General features: G+C 39.4%; 1 protein-coding gene across 1 annotated transcript in view; it reads left to right on the top strand.

The window, feature by feature from the left end:
* PDE11A (phosphodiesterase 11A) overlaps window positions 1-19,650 on the top strand; it is a 429,207-nt gene that overhangs the window by 47,249 nt on the left and 362,308 nt on the right. The window contains exon 2 of the mRNA XM_059052757.2: window positions 6,550-6,708. Coding sequence (XP_058908740.1) covers window positions 6,550-6,708 — 159 coding nt within the window. The remainder of the gene's footprint in view (window positions 1-6,549; window positions 6,709-19,650) is intronic.

The following is a 19,650-nucleotide window of genomic DNA, read 5'->3' as shown; positions in this document are numbered from 1 at the left end:
CTCAAAAATATGTCTCCCTGGGGCTGGCTGGGATTCTCGAGTGCAGTGAACATAGCTCTTTTTTCAAGGACCTGCAAGCTCAGACTTCAGAAGTCGGTTCTTTCTACAGCCTTAGTGGACTTTGCAGGTGAGACTCGCTTTCTGGGTGTGTTCTGTGGCATCATATTCAACTCAGGAATGTGCAGAGGAGGCTGCAATTGCAAGGTCCTGGGTCAGAAGTACATGCACTTACTGTTCTCTCTGTAGCGGGTACAGGTCAGTTTCATTGCTAAAAAGTCAAAATTGCTTTTGGCCTTATGGCTTTATCTTTTTAAATATTAAAAGTCATAGCTGAGTGTCACATGCAAAAAGTAGGTCTACACAAAAGCACTGAAAAGATCCCTGCACTTCTCAAGAACAGTTATATTTAAAGTATCTGTGATACGAAAAATATTATGACATAAAAATACTCGAAGCAAAAAAGAGTCTGCCACATTCATAAGAACTCATTCCAGATTTTAACAACCTTATTAAAGAAGCCCTAACTTTAATTTATTAGAAATCTCTCCTGTTGTAGATTATTTATTTTTTTGTCCTAAGGGAGATGAATAAAAATTGGACATCATTTTCCATGTGATATTTCATTATAGACCTAGAGGTGTTTGTTAGTTTCCTACTCAAGTTTCCATCTTCAGCAGTAAATAGGCCCAATGTTTCTACCTTCTCATTGCTCCTGTCTCCTCCATACCTCACCTTCTGTGAAGCTTTGCTAGTGAGTGTGGTGAAGACCTCAAGTGAAGTTATTGAGCAGAATCCCTCATTCTTATGTAATTAGTCTTTTCCTTGCCTTCCTTTTCCTGAAATCAAAACACCTATCTATCTACCTACCTACCTATCTATATCTCAAACTACTTTGGGTGTAATACCACCGTGTGGATGGCCCATAGTTAACTAAACCTCAAAACATCCACAAGGGAACTCCTGTTTCCCCCTCAGAAGCTGTCCCCTCCCTGTGTTCCTCACTCAGGGAATCTACCACTCACCCAGGTACCTGCACTGGCTATATGCAGCTATTTTTTACTTCTCTAGCATTAGCAACCTTACATCAAATTAATCAGCAAGTCCTATTGATTCTGCCTCCTAAATATCTTTCAACTCAGTCCTTTCCCATCACTCGTACCACCAATAGCCACCATCCCAGTCCAGAGATGGTTTATCTCTCACCTAGACTTCTTACCTCCCATTCATTCTTTACATGTAAGCCATAATAACTCTTTCGAAAATGAAGAATCATCCACATTACTCCCACCTACCTTCTTAAAGCCCTCTAGTGACTCCCTCTTCCTCTGTGGTAAATTTACAATTCAAAACCTGGTCACTAAGCACCTCTTCTTAAGCTTCTAGCTGGTCTTTTTTGTTCCATTTCTGACTCTTCCCTTGAGAACCATCTTCAACTTTTTTCAGTTCCTCAAATTCACCAGCTTCCTATTACCTCTGAATTTTGAATGCTATTCCCTTTTCCTGGGAGACCAATCCTTTGGCTGTCAGCTAAAAAATTTCACTTTACTTGGGAGATTCCTCCCTGCCGCCCCCCTCCCTCAGACTGTGTGTTCCACAATGCCCTATGTTTCCTTTACTGCTATACTCATTTGTGGTCATTGCTTGGCTAGCAAAATCTATTCTTTGCTATCTTCCATTTTTAAACTTTCCCTCTCGCTGTAACATCAGAGTAATATGTTCCTTTATCTAATTATTTCCTTAGTTTTCTTCATCTCCTATAATTAATTTATACCTCAATTTGGGGCTCAGCTTTCTTCATTTTCTTAAATTGGAAAATTAATCTAGAGATTAATATAATTGGAAAGTATGCAATTGTATCAGCTCTTCTGACCTCTCATTAGATGGATTATATCAAGTTTTGAGTTAATTTGTGAGAATAATCCCATAAATAGTGTAATGAAGACATGGACAAAGTATGTTTTATGATGTATTATTTTTAAAAAAACATTAAGACTTAATGAAATTTATCTTCCCAGCTTTTAAATTGGAAGATTAACACTTACCACATATATCAACATAATTATCTTTTTCTCCTCAAGTTACAAGTTTATCAGGTGAGTGTAGAGAGTTGGAGAGATGGTGAGGAGGGTTTACTATATTTTTGTACCCCCTGGTCAAATGAAGCACCCCTGTGTCTATTGTTGTCATGTGGCTTTGGACATTTTGGCAGTGAATACCCCACAGTTTTGGTGGTTGATTTACTCAGATTTGGACTTTGGTGGATGATGCCCTTCTCCAGAAATACAGACTATCACAAAGGTAAGAGCAGAAAGGCTTGCCTATTCCAGAGTGGATTTTCAAGTCATCTCACATGGTCCACACCAATGATATGTAACCACCAGAGTACATGTCACTCTCTTTGTTCCTTCCCATTTTAAGGCTTTTCTTATCAGTGAACTTTATTGATCTTACCAGTGACTAAGCCCTTTATCATTCTGGACAGTTGTTCTCATGTGAGAATCAGCTATGAGCATTTAAAACCAATGCTTCATATTGATTGATTCAATTTGGGGTGGGGTGAAGCCCAGGCACTGGTATTTTGAAAACCTTCTCAGGTAATTCTCACATGCAGCCACGGTGGAGAACCACTGATTTTAGGTTGCAGGATATACCTCACTGATTTATCAACCTTTTTGACTTTCTTTATGTGTAGACTTTCACCTTCATCTCAAACTTCCCCATTCCAGTAGATGGCACTTCCATCTATATAGTTTCTCAAATTGAAACCTGAGATTCATTCTTCTTTCTCTAGACCCCCATCACCAACTAATTCATTAGGAAATACTGTAGACTCAACATATCCATCTATTTTTCCTTAGCTCCATTGCTTTTCTTTTAACCCAGACCATCTTCTTGCCTAACCTGGACCACTGAAATTTCCTTACTGGTTTCTCCTATTCCAACCCTATATCATCTTCCACAAAGTTCTTAACTTTAAAAAATTGGTCTTAAACTTTTTATTATAAAATATTTCAAACCTTTAGACAAGAAAAGACCATCAAAGTTTATATAATTTTAGCACTGTAGTACATTAGCTTCAAAGTTTTTTGTTTGTTTTTGTTCTTGTTTTTTTGCGGTATGGGCCTCTCACTGCCGTGGCCTCTCCCGTTGCGGAGCACAGGCTCCGGACGCACAGGCTCAGCTGCCATGGCTCACGGGCCCAGCCACTCCATGGCATGTGGGATCTTCCCGGACTGGGGCACGAACCCACGTCCCCTGCATCAGCAGGCAGACTCTCAACCACTGTGCCACCAGGGAAGCCCCAACACAGTTTTTTTTTAAAGAAGGAAATGAAAGGCCTCCCTCTCCCTCATGCTATTTCCCCCCCTTCCTCCCTGGCGGTAACCACTTATATCAATTTAGACTTTATTATTCCCATGCATGCGTTATACTGTTGCTACATGTATGAATCCATACATAATATTTAGTATTATTTTAAAATTTTGGTGGTGTTATATAGATGGTATCAGATTGCAGCTTGTTTCATTTAACATGTTTTTGATGTTGTTCATGTTAATACGAGTAGCTTTAACTTATTCCTTTAAATTGTATAGTATATCAAAAGAAGACATCATAATTTGTTTATATTTCTATTGACCAATATTCAAATGATTTCCAGTTTTTTTCTTTTCATAGTCGATGTTGCAGTAAACATTTGTGCATCTCTCTTCAGTACATGTACAATAGTATCTCTAAATATATGCCACGGAGTGAAATGTGGGGCCTAAGGGCCTTTTCAACTTTCTAATATTTTGCATAATTACAACACAGTGTTTAAAAATAAAACACCTATTACTCAGGAAGAGTGTTGTGGAACACCTCTAGTAAGCCAGTATGAAGTAGTAAATGAGAAATAAAAGCTTTGCTCTCTCAAATCTTATATACCAGTGGTGGGAGAACAAATAAACTAAGATGATGATTTCAGAGAATGCTAAGTGCTGCATAATGAATCATAGCATCCTTCTGCTTCAAGATCTTCAGCGATTTTCCATTGCATTTAGGAATAATATAACTCCTGTCTGGTTCTGTAAGACTTGGTACCATCTGGCCCCTGACTTCCTCTTCCATTTTCCCTTTGGCTTCCTGTGCTCTTGCCTTTGACCTTTGAGTTTTTGGAAATTATTAAGCTTTTTCTTGCTTCAGGACCTTCACGTGTGCATTGTTCCAGGTTCCTGGAAAGTTTTTCCCACCATTATTTGACTGGCAAATTATTACTCGTGACTCAAGTCACAGCTTACTTGTCCTGTCTTCAGAGAGAACATCCTTGATCCCCATAAAAATAGGTTCCTTCTTTTGAGTCTCTCTTGTGGCACCTTGTCTTTTCCTCAGTATCACTTAGCACAATATTTGATTATACATTTATATGTCATCTGCCTCACCTACTAAATTCAAGTTCATTGAAGGCAGGGATTATGCCTCTTTTGTTTCCTGCTGTATCTCCTAGCTCACAGCCTGGCACATAATGGTTCCTCGGTGAATGAAAAGAAAAGTAATACAATTTAGTGTTTTTCTGCAAGTTTAGTTGCAGGCTCATTCTGAGCAGGAGATTTAGTTTTGTCTGGGTTTTGATTCCCCTCTCTCCTGAGGTCTCCCCTCTCCCTAACTATGGGTTTAGAATGGCCTCCATAGGCCCCAGACCAGAATCAGGCCTTATTACAAAGAGCGTTCCTGTTCTTTTGATATTGGGGATATCACAGAGGTCTTTTGATATTGGGGATATCACAGAGGTCATAGAAGCCCAGCACTGTTTGGTCTTGAAGTTATCACCTTGTCTGCAGCCAGCCTTCCTAGGCCCTCAGTCAGATAAAATTCATAGCTCTCGATGGTGGTCGACAGCAGTGTTTTGTTTTTGATTTTTAAGTGTCTTTTAACAAGGAAATATCAAGAGCATTGGGAGAAGCCTCACTTCAGCCCCTGGCTTGAAGCAGTGAGCTTGGATCCAGTTTATCTTCTTCCTTGGAATGTTTTTAGTCCCTATTACCCTTTTAGAAGCCAGTCTTTTCTCTCCTGTCTCATTCTCCTTTCTCCCTTCTTTTTTCTCCCTTCCCTTCCCTTCCCTTCTTTTCCTTTCTTCTTCTTTTTTTTGGCCCACTCGGCATGTGGGATCTTAGTGCCCCAACCAGGGATCAAAACCGTGCCCCCAGCAATGGAAGCACGGAGCATTAACTACTGGACCACGAGGGAAGTCCCTCTCTTTCTTTTTTCCTCCCTCCCTTCCTTCATTTTCTTTCTTTCTCTTTCTTTCTATTTGAAAGTAAGTTGAAGGTAGTATGACATTTCACCTCAACATACTCTAGCATGTATATCCTAAAAATAACATTCTCCTACATAATTACAATACCACTATCACACCCAAGAAAATTTGTAGTGATACAATGATATTATCTAATGTAAAGTCCTTGTTCAACTTTCTCTAATTGTCTTCCTCCCAAATTGCATAACAATTTTCAATGAAGGATCACACATTTCATTTAGGTTTCAGGTCTCTTCAGTCTTCTTTAAGACAGCACAGCTCCCATGGCTTTATTTTTATTTTTAATTTATTTCATCTCTCATGATATTGACATTTTTGAAAAGTGCAGGTCAGGCTTCTGATAGAATTAGCAATAATCTGCATTTTTCTTAATTTTCTTTTCCTGAATAAGATTCAGCTCTTTGACAAGAACATTCCACATTCTTGATAACGCTGTGTCCTTCTTACTGCATCACATCAGGAGGAGCACATGGTGCTGTTTTGTCTCATTAATGGTGATGCTAAGTTTGATTACTTGTTTAATATGATGTCCACCAGATAATGATAAAGACATCTTTTTCTCTTTGAATTTAATGAGGCACTTTGAGACTAAGTGAATACCCTGTTTAATAACAATTTTTCATCCAATGGTATTGGCATCTATTGATGATTCTTGCTTGTATCCATTATTGTATCTGTAGTTGCAAAATAGATATTATATAATTTTATCAGTCCTTCTACATTTTTTAGCTGATATTCTGTAAAGAAGTCTTTTACCTCCTCCCTACCCACCACATTAAAAACATTTAAAAAAATATTTATAAAGTATCAGTAGGGGCTCATAAGTTCTGTTTTTTTCACAGGATCATTTTGACCAAGGAAACGTATTGCTTTTTCTGCATACTTTTTCATAATGCTTAATATATATTTCTTATATGATACTTCATAGCCAGTTGTCTATGTGAAATAACATATTTTAATAAATAGCACAGTGTGAAGTTCTATTAATAACACTTGCCCCTTCCCCAATTTTGATATATTGTTGTAGTGGGGTTTAAAGTTTCTCTCTTCGTTTACCATGGTTAAAAACTATGGTGGTGATTTATTTTCATTTATGTTCCTTTGGTGAATTCAACATGAAATCAAATCTGTTCTTCTTATTAAAAATCCATGGGGTAAAGTTCCCAGTGATAAGGTATCACACAGAGAAACATTCTCTCTCCTCCCTGACAACAATGCAAATGTAGTTAATGATGCCCTCTCTGTCTTATTTTTAGGATCGAAGATTCAATGATGAAATTGACAAGCTAACTGGATACAAGACAAAATCATTACTGTGCATGCCTATCCGAAGCAGTGATGGTGAGATTATCGGTGTGGCCCAAGCGATAAATAAGATTCCTGAAGGTGCTCCATTTACTGAAGATGATGAAAAAGTAAGATTTCATGCTTTTTGTGACTTGTACTTTTCTTCTTGATCATTGATTGCTATTCTCCCTGAAAAAGACAGGAATTATGTGACTGGCTGTTGGATTAGTCCATTCATGGATCAAAGAGCTTTTTCTCATATTACATGAAATGTGATGGGAGTTTTTTGCTATTTTGTAGAATGTGGTATAATTGAAAATAATTACTTCATCTTCTTCTTAGCTTACTTTTCATTGCAAGCCCTAGTAGTATTCTTGTTATTCCCTAGTCTTTATCTTCCTTATAAATAAGCTTTTTAATTGAGGATCACAGCACTACCACACATGGCCCAGGGAAAGATAGGGGAGATAGGAAGATTACTGTGTTTCAGAAGCTCAGCACTTTCTCTTGTATTTTCATAACTATTGTGAAGAATTGTTTTCTCAGTTTTTATATAAAAATCTCAGTAAAATGAATGTTTTGAATTGTTATTCCAAATTGCTAATAAAAAGAACATTATTTGTGTCCATGAAGAGCAGTTGGCCTTGGTAGAGTGATGTATTTTTTGCTCTGAAATTTTGAGTTCTCTGACCAGCATTTTATGCACCAGCTCATTTTAAAGAGAGACCTTCAAAGAGCTGAAGTTCTGGCTTTGAATCTCTTACCTTCATATTGAATAGAATCTGGTGGAATATTTATAAGATTTGTGGTAAAAGCAAATCTCAAGTTAGTTTAAGTTTGATGACTGCCATACTCTTACTTGATTATAAAAGACACTTTATAATTTAACCTTCTAGCTATGAGGTTGCTATTTGCCAGTGCTGATTATTAATGCATTAAATTAATGCAAATGTTCTGGTATAAAAGGTCACCATAAAATATGATTATAAGGAGACAAGATTTTTTAAGTGTGAAAAGAGTCCTTTATTGAGGTCATTTCTGTAGTCAAATTTGAACAACCCAGATCCCAGAAAATGTCTATAAACTCTTAGAGCATGATAGGACCTCAGGCAAGGTCTTACCAATTCAGTAATCAACTACAGTGTTCAAGGCACTTGTGTTGGGGCCATAAGAGACAAAGATATATCCCAGATGTGCTATGCCATGCGGGAACTGCACAAGGAAGAAGTCAAGGTCAGCAATAAGATGTTCTAGGACATGTTGTGAGGGCCTAGGAAAGGGAGGATGAGTCTTACTTGAAGAATCTGAAGAGACTTTGATCTGACCTCTGAAGAAAGTGTAGGATTCCCTAAGACAGAGCCAGGTGAGAAGGTGAGGCTGTTTAGGAACGTATAAAACATAGTCTACCTCATTCACTATGCAAATGTTTCCATGGGATGTACAGATAGAAAAAAAAAATTTATTTTGTGCATTTTGTACCAGAGATGACAGAGTCCTATAATTATGTACCTCTTATAAGGACTTAGATAGAAGGATTTGAGCTTTGTCTTTCCAAACATAACAGCCACATGCCCACAACATCTCCCAAACCGTTGAGTTTATACACAGATATTAGTCCTGCCTTCACTCTGTCTCCTTCATTTAAGAGGATCCCATTATATATTTAATTTTCATCTATGATTCCATTTATGTTAGATTTGTTTTCTGGACTTTTCTCATTGGATTTATACTTATGATGTAGGGCTTCATGAGCTCTGGATGGTTTAAAGTGAAGGTATGCACAGAGCTTTGTCCCTGTCTTGAACAGCATCAGTGCTTAGCTCTACTAAGTATGAGAGCTGGGACTGAGCTCCAGCTCATCTAGAGACAAGCAGCCTGCTCTGGGTGAGCCACTTAACCTCTGACTTTGTTTCCTCTTCTGTCGACTAGACTGTCTACCATTCTATAGTATGAGAATTCAGTAATCATTAACAAATACTTTGCAAAATATAAGAAACTAGGCAAATGTAAACATAAACTTTTTTTTAAACTGTCATTTTCCCAAAGAGTTTCAAAATGTTATTCTATATTTGTCACTTAATCCCAGCCAATTTATTTCTTAGGTTTAACTTCATTTGAGTATTTCCTTGCTCAAATGTTATATTTTTTCTCCTGTGCAATTATCCCATGTGCCCACAGTAACATTTTATTTTCCAAGCTCTACGATTTCCTCACCTGATTAGAAAACCCTACTTTAGTCTCACTTCTTGGGAAAAAAACCTTACCACTTAGGGCAGGTAGGTTGTGTTCTTGCAGGTGACACTGGATGGAGAATTGTTTTTTTTTTTTTTTTTTTCAGTACGTGGGCCTCTCACTGTTGTGGCCTCTGCCGTTGCAGAGCACAGGCTCCGGACGCACAGGCTCAGCGGCCATGGCTCACGGGCCCAGCCGTTCCGCGGCATGTGGGATCTTCCCATACCGGGGCACAAACCTATGTCCTCTGCATCGGCAGGCAGACTCTAAACCACTGCACCACCAGGGAAGCCCTGATAGAGAATATTTTTAATCTCAAATTTTGTATCTGGCTCTTTCCTGCAAGAATTCTATATATTGTAAACCAAACAGGAGTGGTGAAGAAGAAAAGCAGAAAACAAAATCTAGAAATTATTAATGGGAAAGAACAAGATCTAAAAACTTCTTTTCAAATCAGAGAAAACATTGTGGCATAATGGGTGCATACAGTCTAGATAGTGAGTCTACCTGGGTTGAAGTTCCATCTTGGCCATAGCCTGTGTAACCCTGGGCAAGTTACTTAGCTTCTCTATGCTCCCATTTCCTCCTTTTAGGAGGGAGATTATAATAATAATACGTATCTCCTAAGGCTATAGGGGGTTAAATGAAAAAATACAAGGAAAGAACTTGGAAAAGCACCTAGCACTTAGTAAGTCCTCATAAAAGATTAGCTTTTACTGATACAATGTCAATACATGTAAGATACAGTCAGGTCTCAGTTAAGAAATTACCTTTGTATAATTTAAGTCTCTAATTTTTTATTAAACACAATCTATATGCCAGTTTCACTGTTGGAGTTTCAACAACGAAGTGAGGGATATACTTCTTTATAATTTCACAGTTCTCTTGTGTGATTGTTTATGCACATACTGTTTTACTTGATTGTACAAGATTATGCTTATACCAATTTGTATTCTACTTTTTTTTTTTTTTTTTTTGTGGTACGTGGGCCTCTCACTGTTGTGGCCTCTCCCGTTGCGGAGCACAGGCTCCAGACGCGCAGGCTCAGCGGCCATGGCTCACGGGCCCAGCCGCTCCGCGGCATGTGGGATCTTCCCGGACTGGGGCACGAACCCGTGTCCCCTGCATCGGCAGGCGGACTCTCAACCACTGCGCCACCAGGGAAGCCCTGTATTCTACTTTTTAAAGTAATTTCTTACATATGTTTCCACATGTGAATGTAGTCTTACATTTGCCATTTTTAGAGATTATAAAGTTTTCTTCTTTTTCTATGTAGTCTAGCTTGCACAGTCATTGTTCTATTACTGGAAATTGGGCTTGTTTCCAGTTTTTCACTAACACAAGTAACCCCTGAATGAACATCTTCAACAAGTCACCTTTTTCTTTTGTGTTATTTCCTTGGGGTATATTCTAGAGAAAGAAATTACTGAGTCAAAGGGCAAGAAAAGTTTTATAGCTCTCATTCCAAGTTATCAGATAGCTTTCGGAAATACCGAACCCATTTACAACGGTAGCAACATACATATACCTCTCTTCACGGAGGCCTGCCAGGTTTGTTCAATTCACATTTAAAAACTCAAATTGGGCTTCCCTGGTGGTGCAGTGGTTGAGAGTCCGCCTGCGGATGCAGGGGACACGGGTTCATGAACCCGTCCGGGAAGATCCCACATGCCGTGGAGCGGCCGGGCCCGTGAGCCATGGCCGCTGGGCCTGCGCGTCCGGAGCCTGTGCTCCGCGAAGGGAGAGGCCACAGCAGTGAGAGGCCCGCGTACCACCAAAAAAAAAATAATAATAATAAAACAAACAAAAAAATCTCAAATTAGTTTGCCTTAGTCTGCTAGGGCAGGGTTCAGAGAACCTCCTCCCTCATTTACCAGTATAAGCTCCAGCAACAGAAGTTTCAGTGTTGCCTGCAAGTAAGGAAACAATGGAGGGAAATGGAAGCACAGTGTTTAGTGTTAGGTGAGGGGCAGCAGATCAGAGAGCATTTGGGGTAGGTTCAAGTCTTTGCCTGCTAAATGTTAGCTCAGTGACCTTGAGCAAGTTGCCCCATCCCTGTTAGCCTCAGTACCTCCTAGCGTTGTAAGGAGTAAAATAGAGCACAGATGTAAAGTGCTTAGGGTAGCACTTATTATCAATAAGTGAGCTTCATGAAATCTCACCATCTACTTCAAACCCAAAAGAAAATAATTTGAACCCTATTTGTTATTTTACTTTATACATACAACTGCTATGTCATCGTCCATGTGGGTAGTGGTAAATTTATTGCACATTTAGCATAATGTGGTTTGTATGTCCTGATATCTTAAAATGTCAACTTCTGGAGACTATCAGCTGTGTTATCTTTGGTGTAATTCCAAAACATTTTGCAATATTAGAATCAGTAAATTATTTGCCTGAGATAAATTAAAAATTAAATGTGGTGCATTCATTTCTAGTCTATTTACATCCGTAACATAATTGTCCATAGGATCATATTGTGTTTCTTGAAAATTCGATACATACCTAAGTTTCAGTGACTGTGCTGTATCATGTAATAGTTGATGGCAGCTCCTAGAAAGGTCATCAAGTCCATTTCCCACCAATCCTGCCCTCATCCAATGCAGGAATCCACCTGACAGAAGGTCATCCAGGCTCTGCCTAGAAACTTCCTTTTCAATGACTTTAAAATCATCATGCTCAGGGCTGGGCTTCAAGATGGCAGAGGAGTAAGACATGGAAATCACCTTCCTTCCCACAAATACATCAGAAATACATCTACATGTGGAACAACTCCTTCAGAACACTTACTGAATGCTGGCAGAAGACCTCAGACTTCCCAAAAGGCAAGAAACTCCCCATGTACCTGGGTAGGGCAAAAGAAAAAAGAAAAATCAAGGACAAAAGAATAGGGACAGGACCTGCACCTCTGGGAGGGAGCTGTGAAGGAAGAAAAGTTTCCACATACTAGGAAGTCCCTTCACTGGTGGAGACGAGGAGTGGCCATGGGGGAAGCTTTGGAACCACGAAGGAGAGCGCAGCAACAGGGGTGCAGAGGGCAAAGGGGAGAGATTCCCTCACAGAGGATCAGTGCCGACCAGCACTCACCAGCCTGAGAGGCTTGTTTGCTCACCCGCCGCGGCAGGTGGGGGCTGGGAGTTGAGGCTCGGGCTTTGGAGGTCAGATCCGAGGGAGAGGACTGGGGCTGGATGCGTGAACACAGGCTGAAGGGGACTAGTGCTCCACAGCTAGCCAGGAGGGAATCCAGGAAAGAGTCTGGACCTGCCTAAGAGGCAAGAGACCATTGTTTCAGGGTGTGCGAGGAGAGGGGATTCAGAGCAGCTCCTAAACGAGCTCCAGAGATGAGCACAAGCCACAGCTACCAGCATGGACACCAGAGATGGGCATGAAATGCTAAGGCTGCTGCTGCAGCCACCAAGAAGCCTGTGTGCAAGTACAGGTCACTATCCACACCTCCCCTCCTAGGAGCCTGTGCAGCCTTCCACTGCCAGGGTCCCATGATCCAGGGACAACATCCCCGGGAGAACACACAGCGTAACTCAGGCTGTTGCAACGTCATGCCAGCCTCTGCCGTCACAGGCTGGCCCCGCATTCTGTACCCCTCCCCTGCCAGGCCTTAGTGAGCCACATCCCCCTAATCAGCTGCTCCTTTAAACCCATCCTGTCTGGGCGAAGAACAGACGCCAGAGGGTGACCTACACAAGGAGACAGGACCAAATCCAAAGCTGAACACCAGGAGCTCTGTGAACAAAGAAGACAAAGGGAAATTTCTCCCAGCAGCCTCAGGAGCAGCGGATTAAATCTCCACAATCAACTTGATTTACCCTGCATCTGCAGAATACCTGAATAGAAAATGAATCATCCCAAAACTGAGATGGTGGACTTTGAGCAACTATAGACTTGGGGTTTGCTTTCTGCATCTAATTTGTTTCTAGTTTTATGTTTATCTTAATTTAGTATTTAGAACTTATTATCATTGGTAGATTTGTTTATTGATTTGGTTGCTCTCTTCCTTTTTTTTTTTTTTTTTTTTTTTTTTTTTTGTGGTACACGGGCCTCTCACTGTTGTTGCCTCTCCCGTTGCGGAGCATAGGCTCTGGACGCACAGGCTCAGCGGCCATGGCTCACAGGCCTAGCCACTCCATGGCATGTGGGATCTTCCCGGACCAGGGCACGAACCCGTGTCCCCTTTATTGGCAGGCGGACTCTCAACCACTGTGCCACCAGGGAAGCCCCTATTTTTTATTTTTTACTTTCTTTCTTTTTCTCCCTTTTCTTCTGAGCTGTGTGGTTGACAAGGTCTTGCTGCTCTAGCCAGGTGTCAGGCCTGAGCCTCTGAGGTGGGAGAGCCAAGTTCAGACATTGGTCCACCAGAGACCTCCTGCCATGTAATATCAAAGGGCCAAAGCTCACCCAGAGATCTCCATCCTAATGCTAAGACCCAACTCCACTCAATGACCAGCAAGCTACAGTGCTGGACACCCTATGCCATACAACAGCAAGACAGGAACACAACCCCACCCATTAGCAGAGAGGCTGCCTAAAACCATAATAACTTCACAGACACCCCAGAACACACCACCGAACATGATCCTGCCCACCAAAAAGACAAGATCCAGCTTCATCCACAAGAACACAGGCACCAGTCTGCTGCACCAGGAAGCCTACACAACCCACTGAAACAACCTTACCCACAGCGGGTAGACACCAAAAACAAAAAGAACTACGAACCTGCAGCCTGAGAAAAGGAGACCCCAAAGATAGTAAGTTAAGCAAAATGAGAAGACAGAGAAAGGTAAAAACCCACCAGAGCAGACAAATGAAGAGGAAATAGGAAGTCTACCTGAAAAAGAATTCAGAATAATGATAGTAAAGATGATCCAAAATCTTGGAAATGGAATGGAAAAAATACAAGAAACGTTTAACAAGGACCTAAAAGAACTAAAGAGGGAACAAACAATGATGAACAACACAATAAATGAAATTAAAAATTCTCGGGGCTTCCCTGGTGGCACAGTGGTTGAGAGTCTGCCTGCTGATGCAGGGAACACAGGTTCATGCCCTGGTCTGGGAAGATCCCACGTGTCACGGAGCAGGTGAGCCTGTGAGCCATGGCCACTGAGCCTGTGCGTCCGGAGCCTGTGCTCTGCAACGGGAGAGGCCACAACAGTGAGAGGCCCGCGTACCACAAAAAAAAAAAAAAAAAACAAAAAAAACCCAAAACTCTCTAAAAGGAATAAGTAGCAGAATAACTGAGTCAGAAGAATGGATAAGTGACCTGGAAGATGAAAGAGTGGAAATAACTACCGCAGAGCAGAATAAAGAAAAATGAATGAAAAGAATTGGGACAGTCTCAGAGAACTCTGGGACAACAAAAAATGGACAAACATTCGAATTATAGGGGTCCCAGAAGACTAAGAGAAAAAGAAAGTGACTGAAAATATTTGAAGAGATTGTAGTTGAAAACTTCCCTAATATGGGAAAGGAAATAGTCTGACAAGTCCAGGAAATACAGAGTCCCATACAGGATAAATCCAAGGAGAAACATGCCAAGACACATATTAATCAAACTATCAAAAGTTAAATACAAAGACAAAATATTAAAAGTGGCAAGGGAAAAGCAACAAATAACATACAAGGGAAGCCCCATAAGGTTAACAGCTGATCTTTCAGCAGAAACTCTGCAAGCCAGAAGGGATTGGCAGGACATAGTGAAAGTGATGAAAGGGAAAAACCTACAACCAAGATTATTCTACCCAGCAAGGATCTCATTCAGATTCGACAGAGAAATTAAAACCTTTACAGTCAAGCAAAAGCTAAGAGAATTCATCACTGCCAAACCAATTTATAACAAATGCTAAAGGAACTTTTCTAGGCAGGAAATACAAGAGAAGGAAAAGACCTACAATAACAAACCCAAAACAATTAAGAAAATGGTAACAGGAACATACATATTGATAATTACCTTAAATGTAAATGGATTAAATGCTCCAACCAAAAGACATAGACTGGCTGAATGGATATAAAAACAAGACCCGTATATATGCTGTCTACGAGAGACCCATTACAGACCTAGGGACACATACAGACTGAAGGTGAGGGGATTGAAAAAGATGGAAATCAAAAGATGGAAATGGAAATCAAAAGAAAGCTGGAGTAGCAATTCTCGTATCAGACAAAATAGACTTTAAAATAAAGACTATTACAAGAGACAAAGAAGGACACTACATAATGATCAAGGGATCAATTCAAGAAGAAGATATAACAATTGTAAATATTTATGCACCCAACATAGGAGCACCTCAATACATAAGGCAAATGCTAACAGCCGTAAAAGGGGAAATCGACAGTAACACAATCATAGTAGGGGACTTTCATACACCACTTTCACCAATCAACAGATCATCCAAAATGAAAATAAATAAGGAACACAAGATTTAAATGATACATTAAACAAGATGGACTTAATTAATATTTACAGGACATTCCATCCAAAAACAAGAGAATACACTTTCTTCTCAAGGGCTCATGGAACATTCTACAGGATAGATCATATCTTGAGCCACAAATCAACCCTTGGTTAATTTAAGAAAATTGAAATCGTATCAAGTATCTTTTATGACCACAATGCTGTGAGACTAGATATTAATTAAAGGAAAAAAACTGTAAAAGATACAAACACATGGAGGCTAAACAATACACTACTAAATAACTAAAAGATCACTGAAGAAATCCAAGAGGAAATTAAAAAAATACCTAGAAGTAAATAACGATAGAAACACGATGACTCAGAAACTATAGGATTTAGCAAAAGCAGTTCTAAGAGGGAAGTTTATAGCAATTCAATCCTACCTCAAGAAAGGCAAAACATCTCAAATAAACAACCTAACTGTTCACCTAAAGCAATTAGAGAAAGAAGAACAGAAACCCCCCAAAGTTAGCAAAAGGAAAGAAGTCATAGAGATGAGATCAGAAATAAATGAAAAAGAAATGAAGGAAATGATAGCAGAGGTCAATAAAACTAAAAGCTGGTTCTTTGAGAAGATAAACAAAATTGATAAACCTTTAGCCAGACTCATCAACAAAAAAAGGGAGAAGACTCAAATCAATAGAATTAGAAATGAAAAAGGAGAGGTAACAAGTGACACTGTAGAAATACAAAGGATCATGAGAGATAACTACTAGCAACTATATGCCAAAAAAGTGGAAACCTGGAAGAAATGGACAAATTTCTTGAAAAGCACAACCTTCCAAGACTGAATAAGGAAGAAATAGAAAATATAAACAAAAGAGACCAACTACAAGCACTGAAATTGAGACTGGAATTAAAAATATTAAAACAAACAAAAGTTCAGGACCAGATGGTTTCACATGTAAATTCTATGACACATTTGGAGAAGAGCTAACACCTATCCTTCTCAAACTCTTCCAAAATATAGCAGAGGGAGGCACACTCCCAAACTCATTCTATGAGGCCACCATCACCCTGATACCAAAACCAGACAAAGATGTCACAAAGAAAGAAAACTACAGGCTAATATCACTGATGAACATAGATGCAAAAATGCTCAACACAGTGCCAGCAAACAGAATCCAGCAGCACATTAAAAGGATTATATACCATGATCAAGTGGGGTTCATCCCAGGAATGCAAGTATTCTTCAATATATGCAAATCAATCAATGGGATACACCATATTAACAAATTGAAGGAGAAAAGCCATATGATCATCTCAATAGATGCAGAAAAACTTTAGACAAAATTCAACACCCATTTATGATCAAAACCCTCCGGAGTAGGCATAGAGGGAACTTACCTCAACATAGTAAAGGCCATATATGACAAACCAACAGCCAACATCATTCTCAATGGTGAAAAACTGAAAATATTTCCACTAAGATCAGGAACAAGACAAGGTTGTCCACTATCCCCACTATTATTCAAAATAGTTTTGGAAGTTTTAGCCACACCAATCAGATAAGAAAAAGAAATAAAAGGAATCCAAATTGGAAATGAAGAATAAAAGGAATCCAAATCGGAAAAGAGGAATCTAAATTGGAAAAGAAGTAAAGCTGTCACTGTTTGCAGATGACATGATACTATACAGAGAGAATCCTAAAGATGCCACCAGAAAACTACTAGAACTAATCAACGAATTTGGTAAAGTAGCAGGATACAAAATTAATGCACACAAATCTCTTGCATTCCTATATACTAATGATGAAAAATCTGAAAGAGAAATTAAGGAAACACTGCCATTTACCATTGCAACAAAAAGAATAAAATACCTAGGATAAGCCTACCTAAGGAGACAAAAGACCTGTATGCAGAAAACTATAAGACATTGATGAAAGAAATTAAAGATGATCCAAACAGTTGGAGAGATATACCATATTCCTGGATTGGAAGAATCAACATTGTGAAAATGACTCTACTACCAAAAGCAATCTACAGATTCAATGCAATCCATATTAAACTACCAATGGCATTTTTCACAGAAGTAGAACAAAAAATTTCACAATTTGTATGGAAACACAAAAGACCCCGAATAGCCAAAGGAATCTTGAGAAAGAAAAACGGAGCTGGAACAATCAGTCTCCCTGACTTCCAACTCTACTACAAAGCTATAGTAATCAAGACAGTATGGTACTGACAAAAAAACAGAAATACAGATCAATGGAACAGGAGAGAAAGCCCAGAGATAAACCCACACACATATGGTCACCTTACCTTTGATAAAGGAGGCAAGAATATACAATGGAGAAAAGACAGACTCTTCAATAAGTGGTGCTGGGAAAACTGGATAGGTACATGTAAAAGAATGAAATTCGAACACTCCCTAACACCATACACAAAAATAAACTCAAAATGGGTTAAAGACCTAAATGTAAGGCCAGACACTATTAAACTCTTAGAGGAAAAAATAGGCAGAACACTCTGTGACTTAAATCACAGAAAGATCCTTTTTGACCCACCTCCTAGAGAAATGGAAATAAAAACAAAAATAAACAAATGGTATCTAATGAAAGTTAAAAGCTTTTGCACAGCAAAGGAAACCATAAACAAGATGAAAGACAACCCTAAGAATGGGAGAAAATATTTGCAAATGAAACAACTGACAGGGGATTAACTTCCAAAATTTACAAGCAGCTCATGCAACTGAATATCAAAAAAACAAACAGCCCAATCTAAAAATGGGCAGAAGACCTAAATAGACATTTCTCCAGAGAAGATATACAGATTGCCAACAAATACATGAAAGAATGCTCAACATCACTAATCACTGGAGAAATGCAAGTCAAAACTACAATGAGGTATCACCTCACACCAGTCAGAATGGCCATCATCAAAAAATCTACAAACAATAAATGTTGGATAGGGTGTGGAGAAAAGGGAACCCTCTTGCACTGCTGGTGGGAATGTAAATTGATACAGCCACTATGGAGAACAGTATGGAGGTTCCTTAAAAAACTAAAAATAGAACTACGATATGACCCAGCAATCCCACTACTGGGCATATACCCTGAGAGAAGCATAATTCAAAAAGAGTCCTGTACCACAATGTTCATTACAGCTCTATTTACAATAGCCAGGACATGGAAGCAACCTAAGTGTCCATCGATAGATGAATGGATAAAGAAGATGTGGCACATATATACAACGGAATATTACTCAGCCCTCAAAAGAAACTAAGTTGAGTTATTAATAGTGAGGTGGATGGACGTAGAGTCTGTCATACAGAGTGAAGTAAGTCAGAAAGAGAAAAACAAATACCATATGCTAACACATATATATGGAATCTTAAACAAAAATGGTTGTGTAGAACATAGGGGCAGGACAGGAATAAAGACACAGATGTAGAGAATGGACCTGAGGACATGGAGAGGGCGAAGGGTAATCTGAGATGAAGTGAGAGAGTGGCATGGACATATATACACTACCAAATGTAAAACAGATAGCTAGTGTGAAACAGCCACATAGTACAGGGAGATCAGCTTGGTGCTTTGTGACCACCTAGAGGGGTGGGATAGGGAATGTGGGAGGGAGCCGCAAGAGGGAGGAGATATGGGGGTATATGTATATGTATAGTTGATTCACTTTGTTACAAAGCAGAAACTAACACACCAATGTGAAACAGGTATACTCCAAGAAAGATGTTTAGAAAAATCATCATGCTCTTTAAAGTTTTTGCAGAATTAGCAATAATTTTATCAGTAGTGGTTAGAGTTTTGTGTGAAATATAGTCTACCATATGCACAAATTAAATTTAAGTTACGTACTGACAAGTTACTAGTTTGTTTGGTAGTTCACATTGCAGGTCCACCCAAAAGTGTATCATACAGAAGAGATGGTCAGAATTTCCTGGTTTACCTCATGCATTTCTAGCAAATGTTCCTATTTTTCCGTGATATGTATAAGCTAGCTGATTTTGGTTGTATGACTAGATTCCTTGCGTTCAATTAATTTATTGCTTCATTTTCCTGAGTGAGTAAAAGGAAGTGTTATTTTGTAGAATAAAATAATGAGACCTCAATAGGAGCAAACATTTGGGTGCTGTCAAGTTGTATGTGCACACCAGAGGAAACCTGGAATATGGAAATAAGCAAGGGCTCTTATCCGACCTTCCTATATTGTCTATACCTGGGCCTCAAAGGAGCTATTTCTTGTTGCATTGTTGCATGAAGACTGTGTCTATTGCGGTTACTTTCCAACAGCTGACATAAGCAGTTGTGGCTTGAAGTTCTTCTTTGGCTAATCTGTATAGGGTCTCTTCAGCCTGTGATCACCTCTCTCCAGCTCATAATTTGAAGTGTTCAGCTACCCTCCTTCGTGCCAGC

Source organism: Kogia breviceps, chromosome 2, assembly GCF_026419965.1.
Source record: "Kogia breviceps isolate mKogBre1 chromosome 2, mKogBre1 haplotype 1, whole genome shotgun sequence".
Lineage (NCBI taxonomy): Eukaryota > Metazoa > Chordata > Mammalia > Artiodactyla > Physeteridae > Kogia > Kogia breviceps.
The sequence above is the reverse complement of the archived record's forward strand: the minus strand, read 5'-3'. Positions and strand labels throughout refer to the sequence as shown.